Genomic DNA, 22,267 nt, shown 5'->3' on the forward strand with positions numbered 1-22,267 from the left:
AAGCATCAATTCTTCAGCGCTCAGCTTTCTTTATAGTCCAACTCTCATATCCATACATGACTACTGAAAAACCATAGCCTTGACTAGATGGACCTTTGCTGGCAAAGTAATGTCTCGGCTTTTTAATATGCTATCTAGGTTGGTCATAACTTTCCTTCCAAGGAGTAAGTGTCTTTTAATTTCATGGCTGCAGTCACCATCTGCAGTGATTTTGGAGCCCCCAAAAATAAAGTCTGACATTGTTTCCACTGTTTCCCCATCTATTTCCCATGAAATGATGGGACCGGATGCCATGATCTTAGTTTTCTGAATGTTGAGCTTTAAGGCAACTTATTCACTCTCCACTTTCACCTTCATCAAGAGGCTTTTTAGTTCCTCTTCACTTTCTGCCATAAGGGTGGTGTCATCTGCATATCTGAGGTTATTGATATTTCTCCCGGCAATCTTGATTCCAGCTTGTGTTTCTTCCTGTCCATCGTTTCTCATGATGTACTCTGCATATAAGTTAAATAAACAGGGTGACAATACACAGCCTTATGTACTCCTTTTCCCATTTGGAACCAGTCTGTTGTTCCATGTCCAGTTCTAACTGTTGCTTCCTGGCCTGCATACAAATTTCTCAAGAGGCAGGTGAGGTGGTCTGGTATTCCCATCTCTTTCAGAATTTTCTACAGTTTAATGTGATCCACACAGTCAAAGGCTTTGGCATAGTCAATAAAGCAGAAATAGATGTTTTTCTGGAACTCTCTTGCTTTTTCCATGATCCAGTGGATGTTGGCAATTTGATCTCTGGTTCCTCTGCCTTTTCTAAAACCAGCTTGAACATCAGGAAGTTCATGCTTCACATATTGCTGAAGCCTGGCTTAGAGAATTTTGAGCATTACTTTGCTGATGTGTGAGATGAGTGCAATTATGCGGTAGTTTGAGCATTCTTTGGAGTTGCCTTTTAGACATCCTCAAATTATATTTTGTCTACAGCAGTGTTTTTCAACCTTTTTTTCATTATCAACCCTTAACAAGCATATGTAGACATTTTTAAATTATGCAGTTTTGTATGCAATTATGCAGTTGAAAGTTGCACCTTCATGAAATTTCAATACCATAGACGTGTTTTATATATGTTTATTCTGTGGTAGAAGTAACTTTTGTAGGACTAAAAAACCACGGTAATATCTAAGACTTTTTGACCCCTAAGAACCAAAACTCAGAGTTCAAACTGTTCTGCCCTTAGCATATACATAGTAAATGGTTTGTTGACTTAACAGATGTGGAATAAAAAATAATATGCTGAAATGATATAATTAATCCAATGAAATGTAATATAATATGTGTTTTATAAACAAAATACAAATGCTAGCAACTATTTAAATATTCTGGATTTAAAATTTTTTATTAAAATATGAGGGACAAGTTATGTCACTTAAAATATAATCATGGATTTGAAATATTTTCCTACAGGTAGACTGCTTGTTCATGAGTGGGCCCATCTCCGCTGGGGAGTATTTGATGAGTACAATGATGATGAGCCTTTCTACAGAGCAAAGTCAAGGAAAATTGAAGCAACAAGGCATGACTATTTACATTTTTAAATTACTGCTGGCAGTAACTTATTTTCCTTAGACTGATTCCTTTAAAAGCCTTTCTTTCATTTTTGTCCCAACGCAGGTAATGAATGCCATATCACAAAACAGAGCTTTTTGGTTTTTTAAGAAAATGTACCTGAAAGAAACTGCTTGTCCATTTAAAATACACATAGATTCAAGAGCATCTGGCAGTCAAGTTGATTTATTTTTATACCTCTCTACCATAGCTGCCAGAACTCATTTGTGCTAAGTAAATGCTCTATGTGAAGGATTGTACTATGTTCTAGGAGGTAAAAATTATTTACACTACAAAAGAATGAAAAAAACAAGTAGTGGAGAATGCCAGCTGAGTAGGAAATCAACCAGCTTCAAAGAGCCAAGGAGAAATTTCTTGAGATTAATAAAGTTTACGTTACAATACCTGTGAAGCATCACACTTAACATAGATAATCCTCCTGATTATGAGATCAAGAGAACAGAATATGTGGGGTAATAAATGTAAAATTGGATGCCAGCTGCTTAATCAATCTTAGATGCCCTGCTGGGGATGGGGACTTATTAAAAAATGTGAAATTTCAAATGAAATTTGAAATTTTCACAAATTTCAGTGAAGATTCTTCCTCAGCACCAGAGCACCAAGCTTTAGGATGCATATTTCAAAGATTATTATTTTGATAACATTTGTTTAGATTATGCATGCATGCTAAGTCACTTCAGTCGTGTCTGACCCTTTGCCAAACTATGGACGGTGGCTTGCCAGGCTCCTCTGTCCATGGGATTCTCCAGGGAAGAATGCTGGAATGTGTTGTGCCCTTCTTTCTCTAGGGGATCATCCCAATCCAGGGATCGAATCCGTGTCTCTTATGTCTCCTGCTTTGGCAGGCGGGTTCTTTACCACTAGTGCCACCTAGGAAGCTCTTTGTTTAGGTCATACTCTCCTAAAAGCCTAGTCTCTGCTACAGAATATTCATCATGGTTGTTAACATGTGAAAGTGAAAGTTGCTCAGTCATGTCTGACTTGTCCATGGAATTCTCCAGTCCAGAATACTGGAGTGGGTAGCCTTTCCCTTCTCCAGGGGATCTTTCCGACCCAGGGACCTAACCCAGATCTCCCGCATTGCAGGCGGATTCTTTATCAGCTGAGCCACAGGGGAAGCCCAAGAAGACTATAGTGGGTAGGCTATCCCTTCTCCAGTGGATCTTCCCAATCCAGGAATTGAACCAGGGTTTCCTGCATTGCAGGCGGATTCTTTACCAACTGAGTTATAAGTTGTTAACATAGGTAACGCTATTAAGTTTACTGAGTTTGGGGCAATAGAGGCATAGACATATTTAGAAGACTTACAAAATTACTGACTAAAATCTAGTCTCTGTTTCTTTAATTTGGACTGGAACACATTGAAAAGATAAGCTACACTAACATTACAACATATTTGGTGCAATCACTGTCACTTGCTGCAAATTCCATGCAATGAGACACATGTCTAAAATTCCTCTACTATTGTTTACTGGCCTTGGCAGAACCCCAGTCTTTCCTTCTAGCCACATTTCACTTTGCATAAAAATGCTCCTTGAATAATCCAAACACTTGTAGCTATGCAACATTTCATTCTTTTGAAGAAAATTTCTTTGAGTGAGGAATACACAAAAAGTCTTAAGCTAAAGTGGTACCAAGAGTAAATGATTTCACGAGATGCCTTTTCCAGATTCCTGCAATGTATTTACCATCACAAGGTTACTGGGAGAGATGTTTGGAAAAGGGGAGCCTACAATCACTAGTATAAGTGGGACAACAGAAGATTTAATTCCAGTGGACTCACCCTTTGCATAGACAGGAGATTCTACTTCAAATTTCCCTCAAAAATTTCTTGTAAAACAAATAAGCTACCTGGTGGGAACACTTAAACTTTGCTGTCAAAATAGGATGTGTGTGGTATACAAATAAGAATAAAAATCTTGATAAAGACCATTATTAACAACCTTGACAAGAAGACCACTTAATATTTTATAAAAATTTTAATGATTAGACTGGCTCAAAGACTAACTGTCACATATTTTCAGGTGTTCCACGAGTATCACTGGCTTGAATAGAGTGTATATGTGTGAAGGAGGCAGCTGTGTAACAAATAGGGAATGCAGAATTGATTCCAAGACAAAACTGTATGAAAAAAATTGTCAATTCTTCCCTGATAAAGATCAAACTGAAAAGACATCCATAATGTTTATGCAAGGTATTGATTCTGTAAGTATACCAATCAATCATTACTTCAGTTTGTGTTGATACATTTATAATCAGAGGACTTGCTATCATGTTTATAAATTATCTATGCAGGTGACCTGAGGGATTACATGTATTTTTATAGAATTCTTTAACATTGACTGGCAGACAGTAAGCACTCAAGTAGTGTTGCCTATTATTATTGAAAATCTGCCTTACTAAGACGTTTCCTCCCTTAAATCATATTTCATTCAATAAGCATTTTTAAAGAAAAGGTTTTTAATGTTTTCAGATCTGTTGGTGAGTTTTTAAATGCACCCCATACAATTTTTTTTTCATTTTATAATATTAACCTTTTAGGTCACTGAATTCTGTAATGAAAAAAGCCATAACCAAGAAGCTCCGACTCTACAAAACAAAATGTGCAATTATAGAAGCACATGGGAGGTGATCAGCAATTCTGCGGATTTTAAAAACACAACGGCTATGTTGGCACCACCCCCTCCACCTGTCTTCTCCTTGCTAAAGTTCAGTGAAAGAATTGTGTGCTTAGTTCTCGATAAGTCTGGAAGCATGGGGGTGAGTTCACGGGCCCATTTTTCCTGGATGTAGGGACAGGGCAGTGATTGAATGTCTAAGAAGATTCTGACTGCTACCTGCACCTGGGTTCTTCTAAAATGCATGGTGGCCTAAGTACTGTGACCTCCTGTGATCTTGACCTCAAGAGGGGCAATGAACATTATAATGAAAGAAGGATGGTAATAAGAGTTAGAAGGACCTAATCCAAGAATTTTCTTTCCCAGAAAATGGAGAGTTTATTGAGGAGAACTTTTAAGTCTTTAGTAAAGCTTTTGTTGCAGGATCAGAACTGGAGATTGAAATGTGTGATTATTTCCTAATCTTACTCCCTTTATCTATTGAAAATACTTGACAGGCATGAAGAAAGAGTGAATTCAGAGCTTCCAAACTACATTCCAAATCAAGGAACAAGATCAACCAGGAGGATTCTTAACATGTTTCTCTTATTTATACTCTCTATAAGAATGACCTCCTTATGCTCAAATACATAGACAAAAAGCATCACTATTAAGAAGAGATGGCCAGATTCAGTCATTCATTCCTTCTACCACATTAAGAGAATGGTACTAGGCTTGTACTAGGCTTTAGGAATAGAGATCCATATCCTTGAAAAGTTCATAGATGAATAAAGAAAGATTTCACTCTCTTCCCCATCATGAATTAATACTTAATTATATTTCAATATTTGGCGTAGGTATCCACTTTGTCCAGGACATGGGCTGGTTTTCCAGGATGGGCTAAGGGCATTTCTGTAGTTCTTTCACAGTGACCTGGGTGTGTGTTTAGTCACTCAGTCATGTCCAACTCTTTGTGACCCCATGAACTGTAGGCTCCTCTGTCCATGGGCTTTTCCAGGCAAGAATACTGGAGTGCCATTTTCTCCTCCAGGGGATCTTCTTGATCCAGGGATTGAACCCATGTCTCCTGTGTCTCATGCATTTCAGGCAAATTCTTTACCTGTTGAGTCATCAGGGTTCCCCTTATTACTATATATTATATTGAAATTACACATTTTTCTCCCACTATTCTATGAATACCTCTCGGACTTGAAACCATCTTATCCAGGAACCAGGTCTCCTAGGACTTGAAGTAGTCTGTCTCATCTTTGTGTTCTTTTGTCCAGAATATGGTTTATCACATGTAGGCATTCAATAAATAATTGTTGAAATGAATGGACTATAAATGAGCAGATGGAATGTGTCAAAAGGATGGCACATCTGAGGCAGAATAAAGCATGCTGAAGATCAGGAATAATGTATTCAACAAATGGGGGTTGATGAGTTAGTGGAAATGGCAGAGGATGATACAGCTGGCTGAAATAATCCACAGTACTACAGGGTTTCAGAAAGAACATCAGAGTGCTAGACCTCACCACATAACAATGTTTTAGGAAGAGTCCCTGGGGAGAGATGAGATTCTTAATTGGGAGAGAAGATGAGCAGTTTTCCCTAGACAGGGTGCAGGCATAGTCAAGTTTAAAGGTAAAGCAAAATGGTAGACACAACCCGCTAAGATGGGGATGTATTATAGAAGAAGTTCCTCACTGTGATTTGTTTCTAAGCAGTTCAGAGGGAAACTTGGGCATGTGTTGGGAACAGGTGCCACAGGTCAATTGGTATTGAGGGACTGGAAAAGACCAATGCATGAAAAGGTGTACATCCTAGGGTATTCACCTAGAAAATAAGGACTTGAATCCTAATGGGTTACCAGAGAACCAATTACAGTTAATCCATTAGTGGAAATGTGGTGGGATGTGGTTAGGTGTAGAAGCAGAAATGGGCAAGGTGAAATTTAGAGTAAATTTCATCTTTTGGTTAGTCAGGTGGCCAGGGGATGGAGAGATTTCAGTCTCTAGTTGGAGTCCATGATGGTCTGGTTTGATATTGATATTATGGGACCTGGGGAGTAGTTTCATCTTGATACAACTGGAACAGAGGATCCCAGGAATACTCAAGCAGTCTCTAACATTTGAGTCAGATCAGATCAGATCAGTCACTCAGTCATGTCCAACTGTTTGCAAGCCCGTGAATCGCAGCACCCCAGGCCTCCCTGTCCATCACCAATTCCCGGAGTTCACTCAAACTCATGTCCGTCGAGTCAGTGATGCCATCCAGCCATCTCATCCTCTGGCATCCCCTTCTTCTCCTGCCCCCAATCCCTCCCAGCATCAGAGTCTTTTCCGATGAGTCAACTCTTCTCATGAGGTGGCCAAAGTACTGGAGTTTCAGCTTTAGCATCATTCCTTCCAAAGAAATCCCAGGGCTGATCTCCTTCAGAATGGACTGGTTGGATCTCCTTGCAGTCCAAGGGACTCTCAAGAGTCTTCTCCAACACCACAGTTCAAAAGCATCAATTCTTTTGTGCTCAGCCTTCTTCACAGTCCAACTCTCACATCCATACATGACCACTGGAAAAACCATAGCCTTGACTAGACGAACCTTTGTTGGCAAAGTAATGTCTCTGCTTTTGAATATGCTATCTAGGTTGGTCATAACTTTCCTTCCAAGGAGCAAGCGTCTTTTAATTTCATGGCTGCAGTCACCATCTGCAGTGATTTTGGAGCCCAGAAAAATAAAGTCTGACACTGTTTCCACTGTTTCTCCATCTAATTCCCATGAAGTGGTGGGACCGGATGCCATGACCTTCGTTTTCTGAATGTTGAGCTTTAAGCCAACTTTTTCACTCTCCACTTTCACTTTCATCAAGAGGCTTTTGAGTTCCTCTTCACTTTCTGCCATAGGGTGGTGTCATCTGCATATCTGAGGTTATTGATATTTTTCCCAGCAATCTTGATTCCAGCTTGTGCTTCTTCCAGTCCAGCATTTCTCATGATGTACTCTGCATATAAATTAAATAAACAGGGTGACAATATACAGCCTTGACGTCCTCCTTTTCCTATTTGGAACCAGTCTGTTGTTCCATGTCCAGTTCTAACTGTTGCTTCCTGACCTGCATACAGATTTCTCAAGAGGCAGATCAGGTGGTCTGGTATTCCCATCTCCTTCAGAATTTTCCACAGTTTATTGTGATCCACACAGTCAAAGGCTTTGGCATAGTCAATAAAGCAGACCCCCCAATTCCAACCCAACCTCCACCGTCCTCTACACCTCTAATTTAGGTGCTTAGAAGCCAAGAATCAGCTCTAGTTAAAAACCTGTGTTCCTTCATATACTATACATATGTATTACATAAGGCTTCCCAGGTGGCTCAGTGGGTAAAGAATCCACCTGTAGTGCAGGAGACCACCTGCAATACAAAAGATGCGGGTTCAGTCCCTGGGTTAGGAAGATCCCCTGGAGAAGGAAATGGCAAACCACTCCAGTATTCTTTCCTGGAGAATCCCATGGGCAGAAGAGCCTGGCAGGCTACAGTTCATGGAGTTGCAAAAGAGTCGGACACAACTTAGCAATCAAACCACCTTGTATTACATAATAAACAGAACTGTATTTTTAATTGTATCAATTGAAAAAATTTGCTTTCTTAAATAACATCAATTACTATTGATAGAAAACCTTTAACAACAAAGTCTGTTCACTCATTTTATGTGATCTTCTATTACTTTCTGGTCAAAAATTACTTGTTTTTATTACCCGTTTTTATTCAGGCTTCTAATCGTCTAAATCGAATGAACCAAGCGGCCAAACATTTCCTGCTGCAGACTGTCGAAAATGGATCTTGGGTGGGGATGGTGCACTTTGACAGTTCTGCCTCCATCAAAAGTAATCTAATCCAAATCATAAGCAGCAGTGAACGAAGAAAGCTCTTGGAAAGTTTACCTACAGTTGCTAGTGGAGGAACTTCCATCTGCAGTGGAATTGAATCAGGATTTCAGGTGAAAACCATACTTCAAATATACTTTGTTTATTACTAGAACATTTTTATGTTAAGTAATGCTCCTCATACTTGCTCCCTAATTTTAACATAACTAATTCTAAAAAGTAGAGAACTAATCACATAGAGAAATTCACTTGCCCATCTTTTCATTAAAAGAAATCGATGAGCAAAGTAATGGGTAAATAAATGACTATTACAGTTTCACTGGAGTATAAGCCCAATGAGGTCAGAGACTTTGTCTTATTACCATGCAGCAGTCAGTGCTCAAGGAATGTTAATTAAATAAGAGGGCTTGAGCAGCAAGAGTCATCCAATTTTAAGCAATGAAGCAAGTTATATGGTATGATTCTCCTTCAGAGCAATCCTCATTTTAGCTTCTGTTATATTCAGTTAGGGAAACTAATGTTTATCTGTCACAGTTCCAGATGTAGCAAGAACTGTTAATCATACTTAGGGTAAGGAATACTGGTCATAACATGAGTTGTGACATCATCAGAGTACTGGCTATGCTACTTACTAGCCATGTGATCTAGGCACAGTCATCAGCCTCCTTGGAAATTAGTCTCCAATGCCTTACATATAAAATATAGGAAAATAAGAACGCTTCACTTATAGGATTATTATGAGACTTAAGAAAATGATACGTTTGTACTTAGGACAATAGTCATTATACTACATAGTAAACATATAATTCACACTAATTATTATTACAAATCTTATTTTTATCCAAATGGTCATCTTGAGCTCAAAATTAATATCAATTGCATCATTTTCCTGCATAGAAAACATGTCCCTTCACAGTCCATAAGATAAAGTCTGAATTCCTCAGTGTGATGTTATTTAACAGCTTCTCATTCTATGATAAGCTTGCCCTCACCTCTCTTGCCAGCCTTTTTTTTTCAGTTCTCCCTTACCAATACTCTATGCATCAACCAATTTACTGCACACATTGTTCTCCAAGCCCCTATGTACTAACAGCCTCCATACATGTAATTCCCCTGTCTAAAATGCTTCTTTTCTGTCTTTGCATGCCAAAATTCTATCCATTCTTCAAAATCCTTGCTCCTATCAAATGTCCCTGTTTTATGAATTAATGGCATTTTAGTATAGTTTTCTAACATGAAGTCTGGGTTCATACTCCAATAATCACTTACCAGATTTCTTACCCTAAGCATTCTTCACCTCACTAGCTTTTAATTACCTCATCAATAAAATTGAGTATGAATGTTAGCCTGTAGGGTTGTTCATGTTTAATTTATTCAATACATATTTATTGTAGGGAGTAACCATAATATATTTTAATTTATTAACACGTATTTATGTAAGAAACAAATCTCACATGTTAATTTATTATGAACAGATAATATACAGATAAATCTATCAATTATTTTTTTTAACTGAAGGTTGTAGAGATAGTCTTGTGAAGTGACCAAATAAATGTGATGTGATTAAGTAAGAGGGAAAAGAGGGACAAAGCCTACTTTAGAAGAGAGGATCTATCTGAAGGGTGATGGTTAAGCTAAGATTTGAAGGATGAGAAGGAGCCAGCCATTCAGGTAGAAAGAAAAGGGCAAAGTCCCTTGGGAATGAGGTGAACAAAAACTGAATTATTTAAGAAATGATAGAAGCCAGTGACACTGGGATTTGGTAAGTAGGGGGAATGAAATGTAATTGCCAGGTAGAAAATGGCTATATTCTTCAAACCCTCAAAAAATACGATGAGGTTTGTATTTTAAACACAACAGAAGGGCTTTAAGCACAAAAGACATAATTAATTCATATTTTGGGAAGATGACTCTGGTTACCCTGTATCAAATAAAATGTAAGGATTAAGACTGGTAGTAGAGTAGTAATCTAGGGACAGGTTGACAGTTTGGAGTTGGATTAAATTACAAAATGTGTAAAACACATTTAACTCACAGCAAATTTCAGTAAATGGTAGCAGTTTAATATTATAGTTTCTCTTTATTGATTATATTAGTTTTGCCTTTGCCAATCATCTCTATGTTTCCTCAGTCTCTCACCCAACTCCCAATAAATATCTTTAAATGTAATTATTTCCATGAATACAAAATCCATGTAGTTCCTGCTGAATCTCCAGCAGTCAGTACAGTGAATAACACACTGCAAGTGTTCAGTGAATAAAATAATACAAGGGAGACATGAAGGACAGAGAACCCTGCTTCATCTTTAAATCTTCATTTGTTCCCGAATGTGTAGGGGGGGATGTGATTGGGATGCTGTATAAATGCTATAATGCATGAAAACATTTCCTAAATTTTAATTTAGTTCTAGTATACATTGAGCCATATTTCACATATATTAAAAAAGTACATTCAGAAAACTAAGATCATGGCATCTGGTCCCATCGCTGCATGGCAAATAGATAGAGGAACAATGGAAACAGTGAGAGACTTTATTTGGGGGGCTCCAAAATAACTGCGAGTTGGACTGTGAAGAAAGCTGAGCACCGAAGAATTGATGCTTTTGAACTGTGGTGTTGGAGAAGACTCTTGAGAGTCCCTTGAACTGCAAGGAGATCCAACCAGTCCATTCTAAAGGAGATCAGCCCTGGGTGTTCTTTGGAAGGATTGATGCTAAAGCTGAGACTCCAGTACTTTGGCCACCTCATGTAAAGAGTTGACTCATTGGAAAAGACTCTGATGATGGGAGGGATTGGGGGCAGGAGAAGAAGGAGATGACAGAGGATGAGATGGCTGGACGGCATCACCAACTCGATGGATGTCAGTTTGAGTGAACTCCGGGAGATGGCGATGGATAGGGAGGCCTGGCGTGCTGAATTCATGGGGTCGCAAAGAGTTGGACACGACTGAGCGACTGAACTGAACTGACTGAACTGAAAATCACTGCAGATGGTGACTACAGCCATGAAATTAAAAGACACTTGCTCCTTGAAAGAAAAGCCATAACCAACCTAGACAGCATATTAAAAAGCAGAAACATTACTTTCCCAAAGAAGGTCCATCTAGTCAAAGCTATGGTTTTCCAGTAGTCATGTATGGATGGGAGAGTTGGACTATAAAGAAAGTTGAGTACTGAAGAATTGATGCTTTGAAGTCCCTTGGACTGCAAGAAGATGAAACCAGTCAATCCTAAAGGAAATTTGTCCTGAATATTAATTGAAAGGACTGATGCTGACGCTGAAGCTCCAACACTTAGGCCACCTGATGTGAAGAACTGAAAAGACCCTGATGCTGGGAAAGATTGAAGGCGGGAAGAGAAGTGGTCTACAGAGGATGAGATGGTTGGATGATATCACCGACTCGATGGACATGAATTGAGCAAGCTCCAAGAGTTAGTGATGGACAGGGAAGCCTGGTGTGCTGTAGTCCATGGGATCACAAAGAGTCGGACACAACTGAGCGACTGAACTGACTGAACTGAAAATTATATATAACAGTCATTCTTTGCCTCAAAACCTGCAAAAATTGAAACAAGACTGGTCACATTGTATCCTGACACCAGCATTAGTAAGATTTTTTACATTGTAAACCCTTCTTTGTAAACATATACACATCTCCACTACAAGTTCAGGAAAGCCACTGATAGCCTATCATTTTTTTTCCTCTTGGACTGGACTCGGTTTCTCAAAATGATGTATCAAGAAGCCACTTCCAATAAAGCTGTCAAAGAAGATGAAATACAGTTGCCTTCCTGAGATAAATTCTCTTTATCCTTTCTTATGGGTGCCTAGATTCAAATCTCTGTGTTTCAAACTGTTTAGCTTTATAGGAAATGGTTCAAACCATAAATAGGACACATTCTCAGTAAGTCATATATTCTCTTAGCACCATTAATATGCTTAGTTATGTGCTTGTGACTATTAGAGATTAATTAAAAATTATATAACAAGATTTTTAACCTGTGTAGAACTTTCCATATCTTTTGTTTATTAGCATACTGAGGATACCCTAATTTGGAACCAACAGCTTCTTTAAAAATGTTGAGGTGAACTCTTAATGCATCTAGCTGCATACAGAACCAAAGAAGCAGAAAAATATTTAATGCCATTATATGCTTGGTGTCTGATTTTCCTGAGTGCCACAGAATGGGATATCATAGTCATTGTACTCAAGTAGGATTTTCCATACCCCTACTCCCACACAACTTCATCTGAGCAAACATTTCCTACAGTGGGTGGAGAGAAAATAAAAAGTCCTGTTTAAATTCCCCTAGCGTTGTGATTACAGATCCTTTGATTTAAAAATGAAGCTGTCTCCTCTTTTCTGCACACTATTTTCTATGTCCATTTTTATCCTAATCTCTCCCAGGCCTAGTTGACCTAAGATCACCTGTAATAATGCTCTGATTATATTTGTAGGCAATTAGAAACGCTGACTTCCAAGTAGATGGATCTGAAATAGTGCTGCTGACTGATGGGGAGGATAGCACTGCAAAGTCTTGTATTGAGAAAGTGAAACAAAGTGGAGCCATCATTCATTTTATTGCTCTTGGACCAGATGCTGCTCAAGCAGTCAAAGAGATGAGCATTGCAACAGGTAAAATATGACATACATCCTTTGATAGCAATATATAAATGTAGAGGCTGACAATTCAACAAGTTCTCTTAAGCTCCTACTCTGCAGGTGCTGTGCCAGGAGCTCGGGATCAGAGTTAAACCAGAAATGATCTCAAGGTGCCAACAGTCCCGAGAGACAAAAAACACTGCTAATCAGAAAAGCATAGTCAGATAACACTCCTCCATAACAAGAGACATACATAGGTGCCAAACACCATGTGAGCAGATGGAGTCATTGATTCTCTCAGCTTTGAATAGAGTCAGGGAAACAAGGCATGAGAGATGAGGAGCTAGACATTTATCAATTTGTTTGCTTTCTCTGGAAGAAAAAAGAATGACAGAGAATATAAAGCATGTTGGGGTGACAATGCAAGCCACATTGAAGGATAGTGAGAAATACATGAGACTAGAGAATAGACTGGAAGTTAAGGGGTGGGTTTAACAGAAGCTCAGGCTATAAATATAGTAATAACAAGTTTTCTAGATTAAACGTAAAATAACTACTATCTTACAGACAGAGACATGTGAAGAAAATGGACTACATGTGTTCAGTGCCTTCTTAAACATAGTAGAGAATACATAATTTATAACATTATAAAAATCAATTATTGTATTGAATTGACCTCTAATGTTACCATACAAACACTTGCTTTTTAATGCTTAATTGTACAAACTCCCATCATTTCCAAGTAATTTTATAGCCATTGTAAAGTATTTCTGTCCTAAATATCCCTCCAAAAATATTGTTTTTAAACTTGTCTCTATTGCTTATCATTTTTTTATCTGCTCATTGCCAAATTTTGTCAGGATGCTTCAATATGAAATCTCTTTGCTTCAATATGAAATCTCCTTAACCTTTCTGATTCTGACCCACTCTGGCAGGAAAACTTGAAAGCTGATGTGGTTAGAACTGTATCTTAAATAATCATTAAAGTGAATAATTCTCCTAAAGGTTATGTGATCCTGTGAGCTTTAGTTCATGAAATTATAACATCTCCTTTCACATTCTTTAGTTAGTTGATGCATTTAAACCAGAAAGATTTCTATTAGTGGAGTTTAAAGGTAGCTTACCTCCCAGTTATGACATTTTTTAGGTAACATTTCAGAGATAATCTTTATACCTATCTGATTTGGGTTTATTTTTATAATACATACTGAAACTATGGTTTTGTTTACCCTGATATTGCCTTAATCACTAAAATGTGAAAAGCACTTATTTTCTGAAAAGCAACCTAGTTAATGTATTTATATTTTAGGAGGAAAATATATTTATGCTTCAGATGAAGGCCAGAACAACGGCCTTATTGACGCTTTTGCAGCCCTTGCATCAGAGAACATCGATGCCTCCCAGCAATCTCTTCAGGTCAGAGTTCCTAGTCCTTGAGTGTTAATGTTTGGATTTAGACCTAACCAAGAAAAATCATCTGGTTGTTACAAGTTTTGAGTTCTATATCATCACCAGGTGGCTCAGTGGTAAATAATCTGCCTGCCAATTTAGGAGATGCTGGGTGGATCCCTGGGTGGGGAAGATCCCCTGGAGGAGGAAAGGGCAATCCATTCCAGTATTCTTATCCAGAGAATTCCATGGACTAGGAGCCTGTAGGGCTATAGTCCATGGGGTCACAAAGAGTCAGAAACAACTGAGTGACTGAGCACTTTATTTTAAGTCAAGAAAAATGGTAAACAGAGGGCAATACACACACATACACACACAGAACTAATTTTCTCAGAGGTAGTTTAGCACTTCAATGCTAAATCCTAGTGTAGGTGCTCACCAAGACAGCTGGGAAAATAATAACAGGGCCATATCTCCAGCTGTAAATCCTACTGTCCTGCTCTAATGCTTTTATTATACCCTGTTCTCTCCTCAGTAGCTATATTTCCACACTTTCTGACTGACAACTGTCATCCCAATTAGCTTTCAAAGAGATCGCAAGCCTAAAGTGGTATGCCATATTTAAGTTTGTTCTCAAGACAGAAATTTTAAAATATGTAAAACAGAAGAAAAGCATAAAATTACTCTCTTCTACAGTTATTAATTTTTTATATATTTAAACAGCTTGAAAGTAAGGGATTAAAACTCAACAGTAATGACTGGATGAATGGCACTGTAATAATTGATAGCACTGTGGGAAAGGACACGTTCTTTCTCATCACATGGAACCAACAACTTCCCTCTATTTACCTCTTTGATCCCAATGGAATACCAATGGGGACTTTCATAGTGGATTCAGCTTCCAAAATGGCCTATCTCAGTATTAAAGGAGCTACAAAGGTAAGCAATTAATTTTTAGACCTCCTCGCAAATTTTACAGGTGAAAATACATCATTTGATATCATAAATATGGATGCCAATACATCATTTCAAAATTAAGATAAAGTAGAATGTACTTGATATGACTGTATGGTCCTGAAAATTTTGGTGACAGAGGGAAAAAAAAGAAGTTAAGCATTAGAAGAAAGGAAGAGAAAGGAAAAAATTAAGATGGCTAAGGATAACTTTGAGGGGACAATGTAGTAAGTCTGTGCAGCTTGCTGTGTAGATAGCTACAAAGCTATTTCTTATACCAGATCATAGGGGAGCTTCCCTGATAACTCAGTTGGTAAAGAATATGCCTACAATGCAGGAGACCCCAGTTTGATTCCTGGCTCAGGAAGATCTGCTGGAGAAGGCATAGGCTACCCACTCCAATGTTCTTAGTCTTCTCTTGTGGCTCAACTGGTAAAGAATCTGCCTGCAATGCAGGAGACCTGGGTTCGATCCCTGGGTTGGGAAGATTCCCTAGAGAAGGGAAAGGCTACCCACTCCAATATTGTGGCCTAGAGAATTCCACGGACTATTGTCCATGGGGTCGCAAAGAGTTGGACATGACTGAGCGACTTTCACTTTCATTTTTCACCAGGTTATAGAGTCTGTAGACTCTGAGGTCTAAGGATAAGTCCAAGATCAAGGCAAACTTTCTAAAACTTATTTTTATCAGTGGATATTTCATAAACTTTGAATACCAGGCATGATAATAGGATATTCTTTCCAAACTACCTCAACTCTTACCTCTTTACCCTCAAAACTCTTAAAGCTCTATAAACTCTAAATGTTTATTCAGTAACATACTTAATAGTTTAGAGTTAGTGTAAAAACAGAAAATAGCTTGCTGTTGGATACTTATTCCAATTTTATTGAATTTTTAGGTGGGTGTGTGGACTTACAATATTCAAGCAAAAGCAAGCTCAGAAACATTGACTATAACAGTAAATTCTCGGGCAGCAAACTCTTCTGTGCCTCCAATCACAGTGAATGCTAAAATGAATAAAGATACAAACAGCTATCCCAGCCCACTGATTGTTTATGCAGAAATTCTACAAGGGTATTTACCCATTCTTGGAGCCAACGTGACTGCTTTCATTGAATCGAAATTTGGAGAAACAGAAGTTTTGGAACTTTTGGATAATGGTGCAGGTAAATCACAGGTTTCTCTGAACAAGTCTAAATGTTCATAACTCAGGATATGTTATGAGTCCCTGAGGAAGTGTGGGGCAGAGGGACAGGCATCAGAAAATTGATGCAGATTATGGATGAACAACTGGACCAGGGTGAAATTCTATCCAGGTAACAACTCCAAAGTGATTTGCAAGTGTCTTATACGTGGTAGAGCACTCAATGAACTTTATTTACTGTCATTACTGTTCTTTCTTTCATTTAGACAACCAATGTCTTCCAATAAATAGGAAAGTATCATTGCTGAGATTGAGGACAGCATCAAGAATTCTGAATAAGTGTTTCTTAGAGGTATATAACCAAGAAAGTCTGGCCAGAGATAGTGAAACACAAGTAGTAGTATGGAATGAAGCAGTACAATTTGGGTCCCTGGCAGGGAGGGGATGCCAGCCGTGAGAAATTCCCAACAGCTGGATAAAAAGTTCACATATAATCTTAGGGACTGAGACCAAAGGAAGCTGGATCTGCCATCAGAGAGAAGGGGACATTACTGGGTCATCATCAGATACCAGATCTGACTGGGAGGTATCAAAATAGAGTGTTGACTGCTCTCTATCTCCTTGGTCTGTATGGGTGAGTGGTACTGTACTTTAAAACCTTTTCCCAACTCTGAATTATTCTGGGAACTAACACTTCTTTAGAGAGGTCATTTAGTAAAGAAATTACTATCTCAGTAAACGTCTAAGTTGTCAGAATTTTCAATTAGCTTCTTTTCAATGTAGTTAAATCAGCCAGCTTATAACCTATCATCAACTAGAGTTGGCCCTGTGAGAAGTTTAGAAGGCAAAAGTCTTTGGTTTATCAATGCCTTTATCTAATATGACAATATTTTCTTAAATTATCCCATGACTCTCTTTCTCCCAACCCCTTCCATGCTACGTTAAAACTCCTGTATCTTGTTTCATTTCTCAAGGAGAAATAAAATTTCTCAAATAAAACTCAAATAATTTGGGACACCTTTACCTAAGAAAGCATAGGTGCTTAAGAATGACTTTACCTAAGAAAGCATTGGTAATTAACAATGACTTGGAGCAGGGGTTCTCAAATTTTAACTCCTGAAGTGAAACTCCTAAAGAGCTTGTTTTATAACACAGAATGGGAACACCAGAAAAACTTTCATTCCTTATATGATCCAGAGAAACGCAGATGCTGTTGGTCTAAGGATTTCATTTTAAGAATCTCTCTCAGAGTCTTAACCCTCCTGAGAAATGTGTTTGCAAGTTAACAAAACTCTCTAGTACTGGTGATATGAAGAAATATCCTCATGATACAGTATTCCTGAGCTCTCCTAAACGTTTATTCTAAAAACAGATGGGATTTTCCACTGTTAGACCAGAAAATTAATCGATCATAGTGTAAGAGGTTACGATTAAAATGAAAAATTAGACATTGAAGATAAGTTATAATAAGTAATTTGTAGGTTATAGCAATGAGAATTAAATCTTATGCAAAGATAATATTTCTTTAGTGGGGATCCTTTGATTTGGAGAGAGAGAGACAACATAATTGTGCTTAAAGCATGAGCTGCAAACAGTATATATGAGTATATATACCAGTATGTCTATGTCTATGTAATAATATATTATTACAAATAGAAAGGGAAAAAATGGAAGCAGTGAAAGATTTTATTTTCTTGGTCTTCAAAATCACTGCAGTGATAGCAGCCATGAAATTAAAAGACTCTTGCTTCTTGGAAGAAAAGCTATGACAAAACTAGATAGCATATTAAAAAGCAGAGACATCACTTTGCTGACAAAGGTCTGAATAGTCAAAGCTATGGTTTTTCCAGTAGTCATGTACAGATGTAAAAGTTGGACCATAAAGAAGGCTGAGCGCCAAAGAATTGATGCTTTTGCACTGTGGTGCTGGAGAAGACTCTTGAGAGAATATTAAACCATTCAATCCTAAAGGAAATAAACACTGGATATTCATTGGAAGGACTGTTGCTGAAGCTCTAATACTTTGGTCACGTGATGCAAAGAGCTGATTCATTGGAAAAGACCCTGATGCTAGGAAAGACTGAAGGCAAAAGGAGAAGAGGGCTGAGGATTAGATGGTTCAGTTCAGTTCAGTTCAGTCACTCAGTCATGTCCAACTCTTTGCGACCCCATGAATCACAGCACGCCAGGCCTCCCTGTCCATCACCAACTCCGGGAGTTCACTCAGACTCACGTCCATTGAGTCAGTGATGCCATCCAGCCATCTCATCCTCTGTTGTCCCCTTCTCCTCCTGCCCCCAATCCCTCCCAGCATCAGAGTCTTTTCCAATGAGTCAACTCTTCGCATGAGGTGGCCAAAGTATTGGAGTTTCAGCTTTAGCATCATTCCTTCCAAAGAAATCCCAGGGCTGATCTCCTTCAGAATGGACTGGTTGGATCTCCTTGCAGTCCAAGGCACTCTCAAGAGTCTTCTCCAATAGTTAGATAGCACCATTGACTCAATGGACATGAATTTCAGCAAACTCTGGGAGATAGCAAAGGACAAGGAAGCTTGGCGTGCTGCAGTTCATGGGGTCACAAAAAGTCAGACACAACTTAGTGACTGAACAACAATCACGACAAAAATAATACACACACACACATACACACACACACACACACTCGGGCTTCCCAGATGGCACCAGTGGTAAAGAGGCCACCTGCCAATGCAGGAGACATAAGAGGCTCAGGTTTGATTCCTGGGTCAGGAAGATCTCCTGGAAGAGGGCATGGCAACCCACTCCAGTACTCTTGCCTGAAGAATCCCACAGACAGAGGACATTGGTGGGCTACAGTCTGCAGGGTTGCAGAGTCTGACAGGACTGAAGCGACTTAGTATGCATGCATATGTACACACACAAACACAGTACCACTAGGATATACATCCCACAAGATACTGGTTGGCAGAGCAAAATGGAAATATTCCCCAAGGGGTCAATCACAAAATAGGGAGATGAATAAAAGCAATATGCTTATAAAGCCCATATGCTTGACTTAGAAAATACTTAAGTTTTTATTTTTCTTTACATTAGTAATTTATTCCTTCACTTCCATAACAAGGTGCTGATTCTTTCAAGAATGATGGAGTGTACTCTAGATACTTTACAACTTATAAAGAAAATGGCCCATATAACTTAAAAGTACGGGCTCATGGAGGAGAAAATGCTGTCACATGGAACTTAAGGCATCCACTGAATAGAGCTGCATACATACCAGGCTGGGTAGTAGATGGTGAGTACTTCATAATATCTGAAGTCAATGGTGGCTTGAATAATTGTGAGTTGGTATGATTAAGGCTACAAATATTTTATAACTTCAGAGTATAGCTTCTCCCATTTCTGGAATGAATTCTCAGTCATATGACAGTTTGCCTCCATATTAACCTAAGCTTTGGTACAGTGTCTTTGGTATAGACATTTCTATGAAAGCCAGCCATTATTACATTTGTTTGGAGCAAATGACCTATATCAACAAATATTTGCCCCATTTTCAGCTCAGGATGAAGTAAAGAGGCTAATATGTTATGTACTTAACTAGAAACCAATGGTAGAATTTATCCATCTGATTACAAATACCTTTATTTGCAAAGTTTTTATTTAGTCAAAGGGAAAAATGTGTAGAGAAAAGCAATGAAAAATATTAAGAATCCATTTTAATTGGCTTTCCTTTGTTTTGTCCCTTATGTCACCCTTATAGGGGCTTTCTGTTGCAATATAATCTGAATATTATTCGTTAGCACTTGCAACAGGGAGGAAGTGTGAAACCTGACACAAGTGACTGAAAGGGAACCAGTATAAATTCCCCCAGATTTATTCCCATCTTTAGGGTAATTTAAGAAATAAAGCAACTCCTCTATTTTTTAAGCACATATTAACTATATAACAATATTCCCATTCAGGACAGTCTTAATTCCAAAGCAATTTATTATCCAGTTCTACCCTACAATACTCTGGTCAGGATGCTAAAGCAAGAATTCTTCTACCAACTGAATCCTTATGATCTTGTCACCAAAACTAATAAAAGGCAACTGTGTATATGGAAAAAAAAAAGGAGGGGGAAATTTAGGATAAAAAAATACAATTCATTGAGTTCTGAAAATATTAGTGTAGATTTGTCCATTAAATACCAGGAATTTGTAATGCAGGCAACATTGAAGGGAATCCACCAAGACCAGAAAATGATGAGGACACTCAGACAAATGTGGAGAGTTTCACCCGAGTAGCAACAGGAGGTGCATTTGTGGTTTCCAATGTTCCACAGTCTCCCTCATTCCTTGACCTCTTCCCGCCAAGTCAAATCACAGATCTTGAAGCCACATCAAATGAGGATGAGATCAATCTAACATGGACAGCACCAGGAGATGATTTTGATGTTGGAAAAGGTAAGGACTATGTGTCATGCACTTGTTGATTAAGTGAAAGTTGCTTGTTGCAAAAGCAAGTGTCTAAGGGTGTGTGAGAGGAAAATAATTTACAATTAATAGCTCAACAAAGTATTAATTTTATAATCTCGTGTTATGAATCATCGTGTGGCACATTATAACCTGCCATGTATCATTTGCAGAGTTTAAAAATCAGAATTCAGCTTTTATGGAAAAATAAATAAGGCTCTGGATGTGAGCATAACTTTGGCATGACTAACAGCATTTTGGAGGAGAATGAAAAAAGATTTCATATAATATGCTCTAGTTTCTAAACTACATATAACTTTTTTTCTTAGTTCAAGAGTATATCATAAGAATAAGTGAAAGCATCCTGGATCTAAGGGATAATTTTGATGATGCTCTGCAAGTAAACACTACTGCTCTGTTACCAAAAGAGGCCAACTCCAAGGAAACCTTCACATTCAAACCAGGAAACATCTCAGAAGAAAATGAAACCCACATATTCATTGCCATTCAAAGTGTGGATAAAAGCAATTTGACATCAAAAGTATCCAACATTGTGCAAGTAGCTTTGTTTGTTCAAGAAGATTACATTCCTGATGAAATTCATCCAGATACTAGTCCTGATAAAAATCCCCCTAAGTCCGGACTCAGCATTTATGCCTTGGTGTTGTTAGTGGTTGGCTCTGTGGTAATTGTTAGTCTGATTTTAAGCATCACCATTTGTATCGTAAACAAGAGAAGAAATCCTAGAAGACCTAGAACAGGGTTTTAAGAATATATCAACAACAAAATTAAAGGATGTTTCAGAATTTTTAAATTTATCATGTGTGAAAATAATTTTAAGAGTTTTACAAGGAACCCTTTGATTAAATATAAACATAAAGAGATATTTGAAAAATTGTAAATCAATATTAAATTAAACAATTTGTATTTATTAATTTACCAAAAGGTTATAAAGATCTTTTCATATTCATACCTGGTTACATATTATCTGACACAAAAGTTCTCTATAAAATTCAAATTTCATCAAGAAGTTAAAACTGTCTATTGGAGTGGTCAAAATGCAAATGTAAGAAGGCAAATAAACAATATTTTTGAGAAATGAATTTGTTCTCAGTATTTTTTAGTATAAACTGATTTTTTGTATTCACTGAAGGTCTTTAATTATATACTTGTATCAGTTCAGTTCAGTTGCTCAGTTGTGTCCAGCTCTTTGCGACCCCATGGACTGCGGCACACCAGGCCTCCCTGTCCATCACCAACTTCTGGCTTTTACTCAAACTCAGGTCCATTCAATCGGTGATGCCATTCAACCATCTCATCCTCTGTCGTCCCCTTCTCCTCCTGCCTTCAATCTTTCCCAGCATCAGGGTCTTTTCAAATGAATCAGTCCTTCCCATCAGTGGCCAAAGTACTGGAGTCTCAGCATCAGTCCTTCCAATGAATATTCAGGACTGATTTCCTTTAGGATGGACTGGTTGGATCTCCTTGCAGTCCAAGGGACTCTCATGAGTCTTCTCCAACAATATATACAATATAAATAAGGACATGTTTACTGTACTTCATTGATATGGAAGATAGTATTAAAGAAGCTAAAGGAAAGGAAATAAGGGGGGGATGCCTGATATCTGAAAATGTTGGTTTTACTCTTA

General features: G+C 38.1%; 1 protein-coding gene across 1 annotated transcript in view; it reads left to right on the forward strand.

The window, feature by feature from the left end:
• LOC105003281 (calcium-activated chloride channel regulator 4-like) overlaps positions 1 to 21,721 on the forward strand; it is a 31,162-nt gene extending 9,441 nt beyond the window's left edge. The window contains exons 4-14 of the mRNA XM_010860334.1: positions 1,459 to 1,567; positions 3,645 to 3,825; positions 4,162 to 4,380; positions 7,985 to 8,212; positions 12,557 to 12,734; positions 14,011 to 14,117; positions 14,814 to 15,029; positions 15,944 to 16,211; positions 19,289 to 19,459; positions 20,373 to 20,609; positions 20,948 to 21,721. Coding sequence (XP_010858636.1) covers positions 1,459 to 1,567; positions 3,645 to 3,825; positions 4,162 to 4,380; positions 7,985 to 8,212; positions 12,557 to 12,734; positions 14,011 to 14,117; positions 14,814 to 15,029; positions 15,944 to 16,211; positions 19,289 to 19,459; positions 20,373 to 20,609; positions 20,948 to 21,387 — 2,354 coding nt within the window. The 3' untranslated portion in view covers positions 21,388 to 21,721. The remainder of the gene's footprint in view (positions 1 to 1,458; positions 1,568 to 3,644; positions 3,826 to 4,161; positions 4,381 to 7,984; positions 8,213 to 12,556; positions 12,735 to 14,010; positions 14,118 to 14,813; positions 15,030 to 15,943; positions 16,212 to 19,288; positions 19,460 to 20,372; positions 20,610 to 20,947) is intronic.
• The last annotated feature ends 546 nt before the right edge of the window (positions 21,722 to 22,267 follow it).

This window comes from Bison bison, unplaced genomic scaffold (assembly GCF_000754665.1).
Source record: "Bison bison bison isolate TAMUID 2011002044 unplaced genomic scaffold, Bison_UMD1.0 scf7180017864466, whole genome shotgun sequence".
Classification (NCBI taxonomy): domain Eukaryota; kingdom Metazoa; phylum Chordata; class Mammalia; order Artiodactyla; family Bovidae; genus Bison; species Bison bison.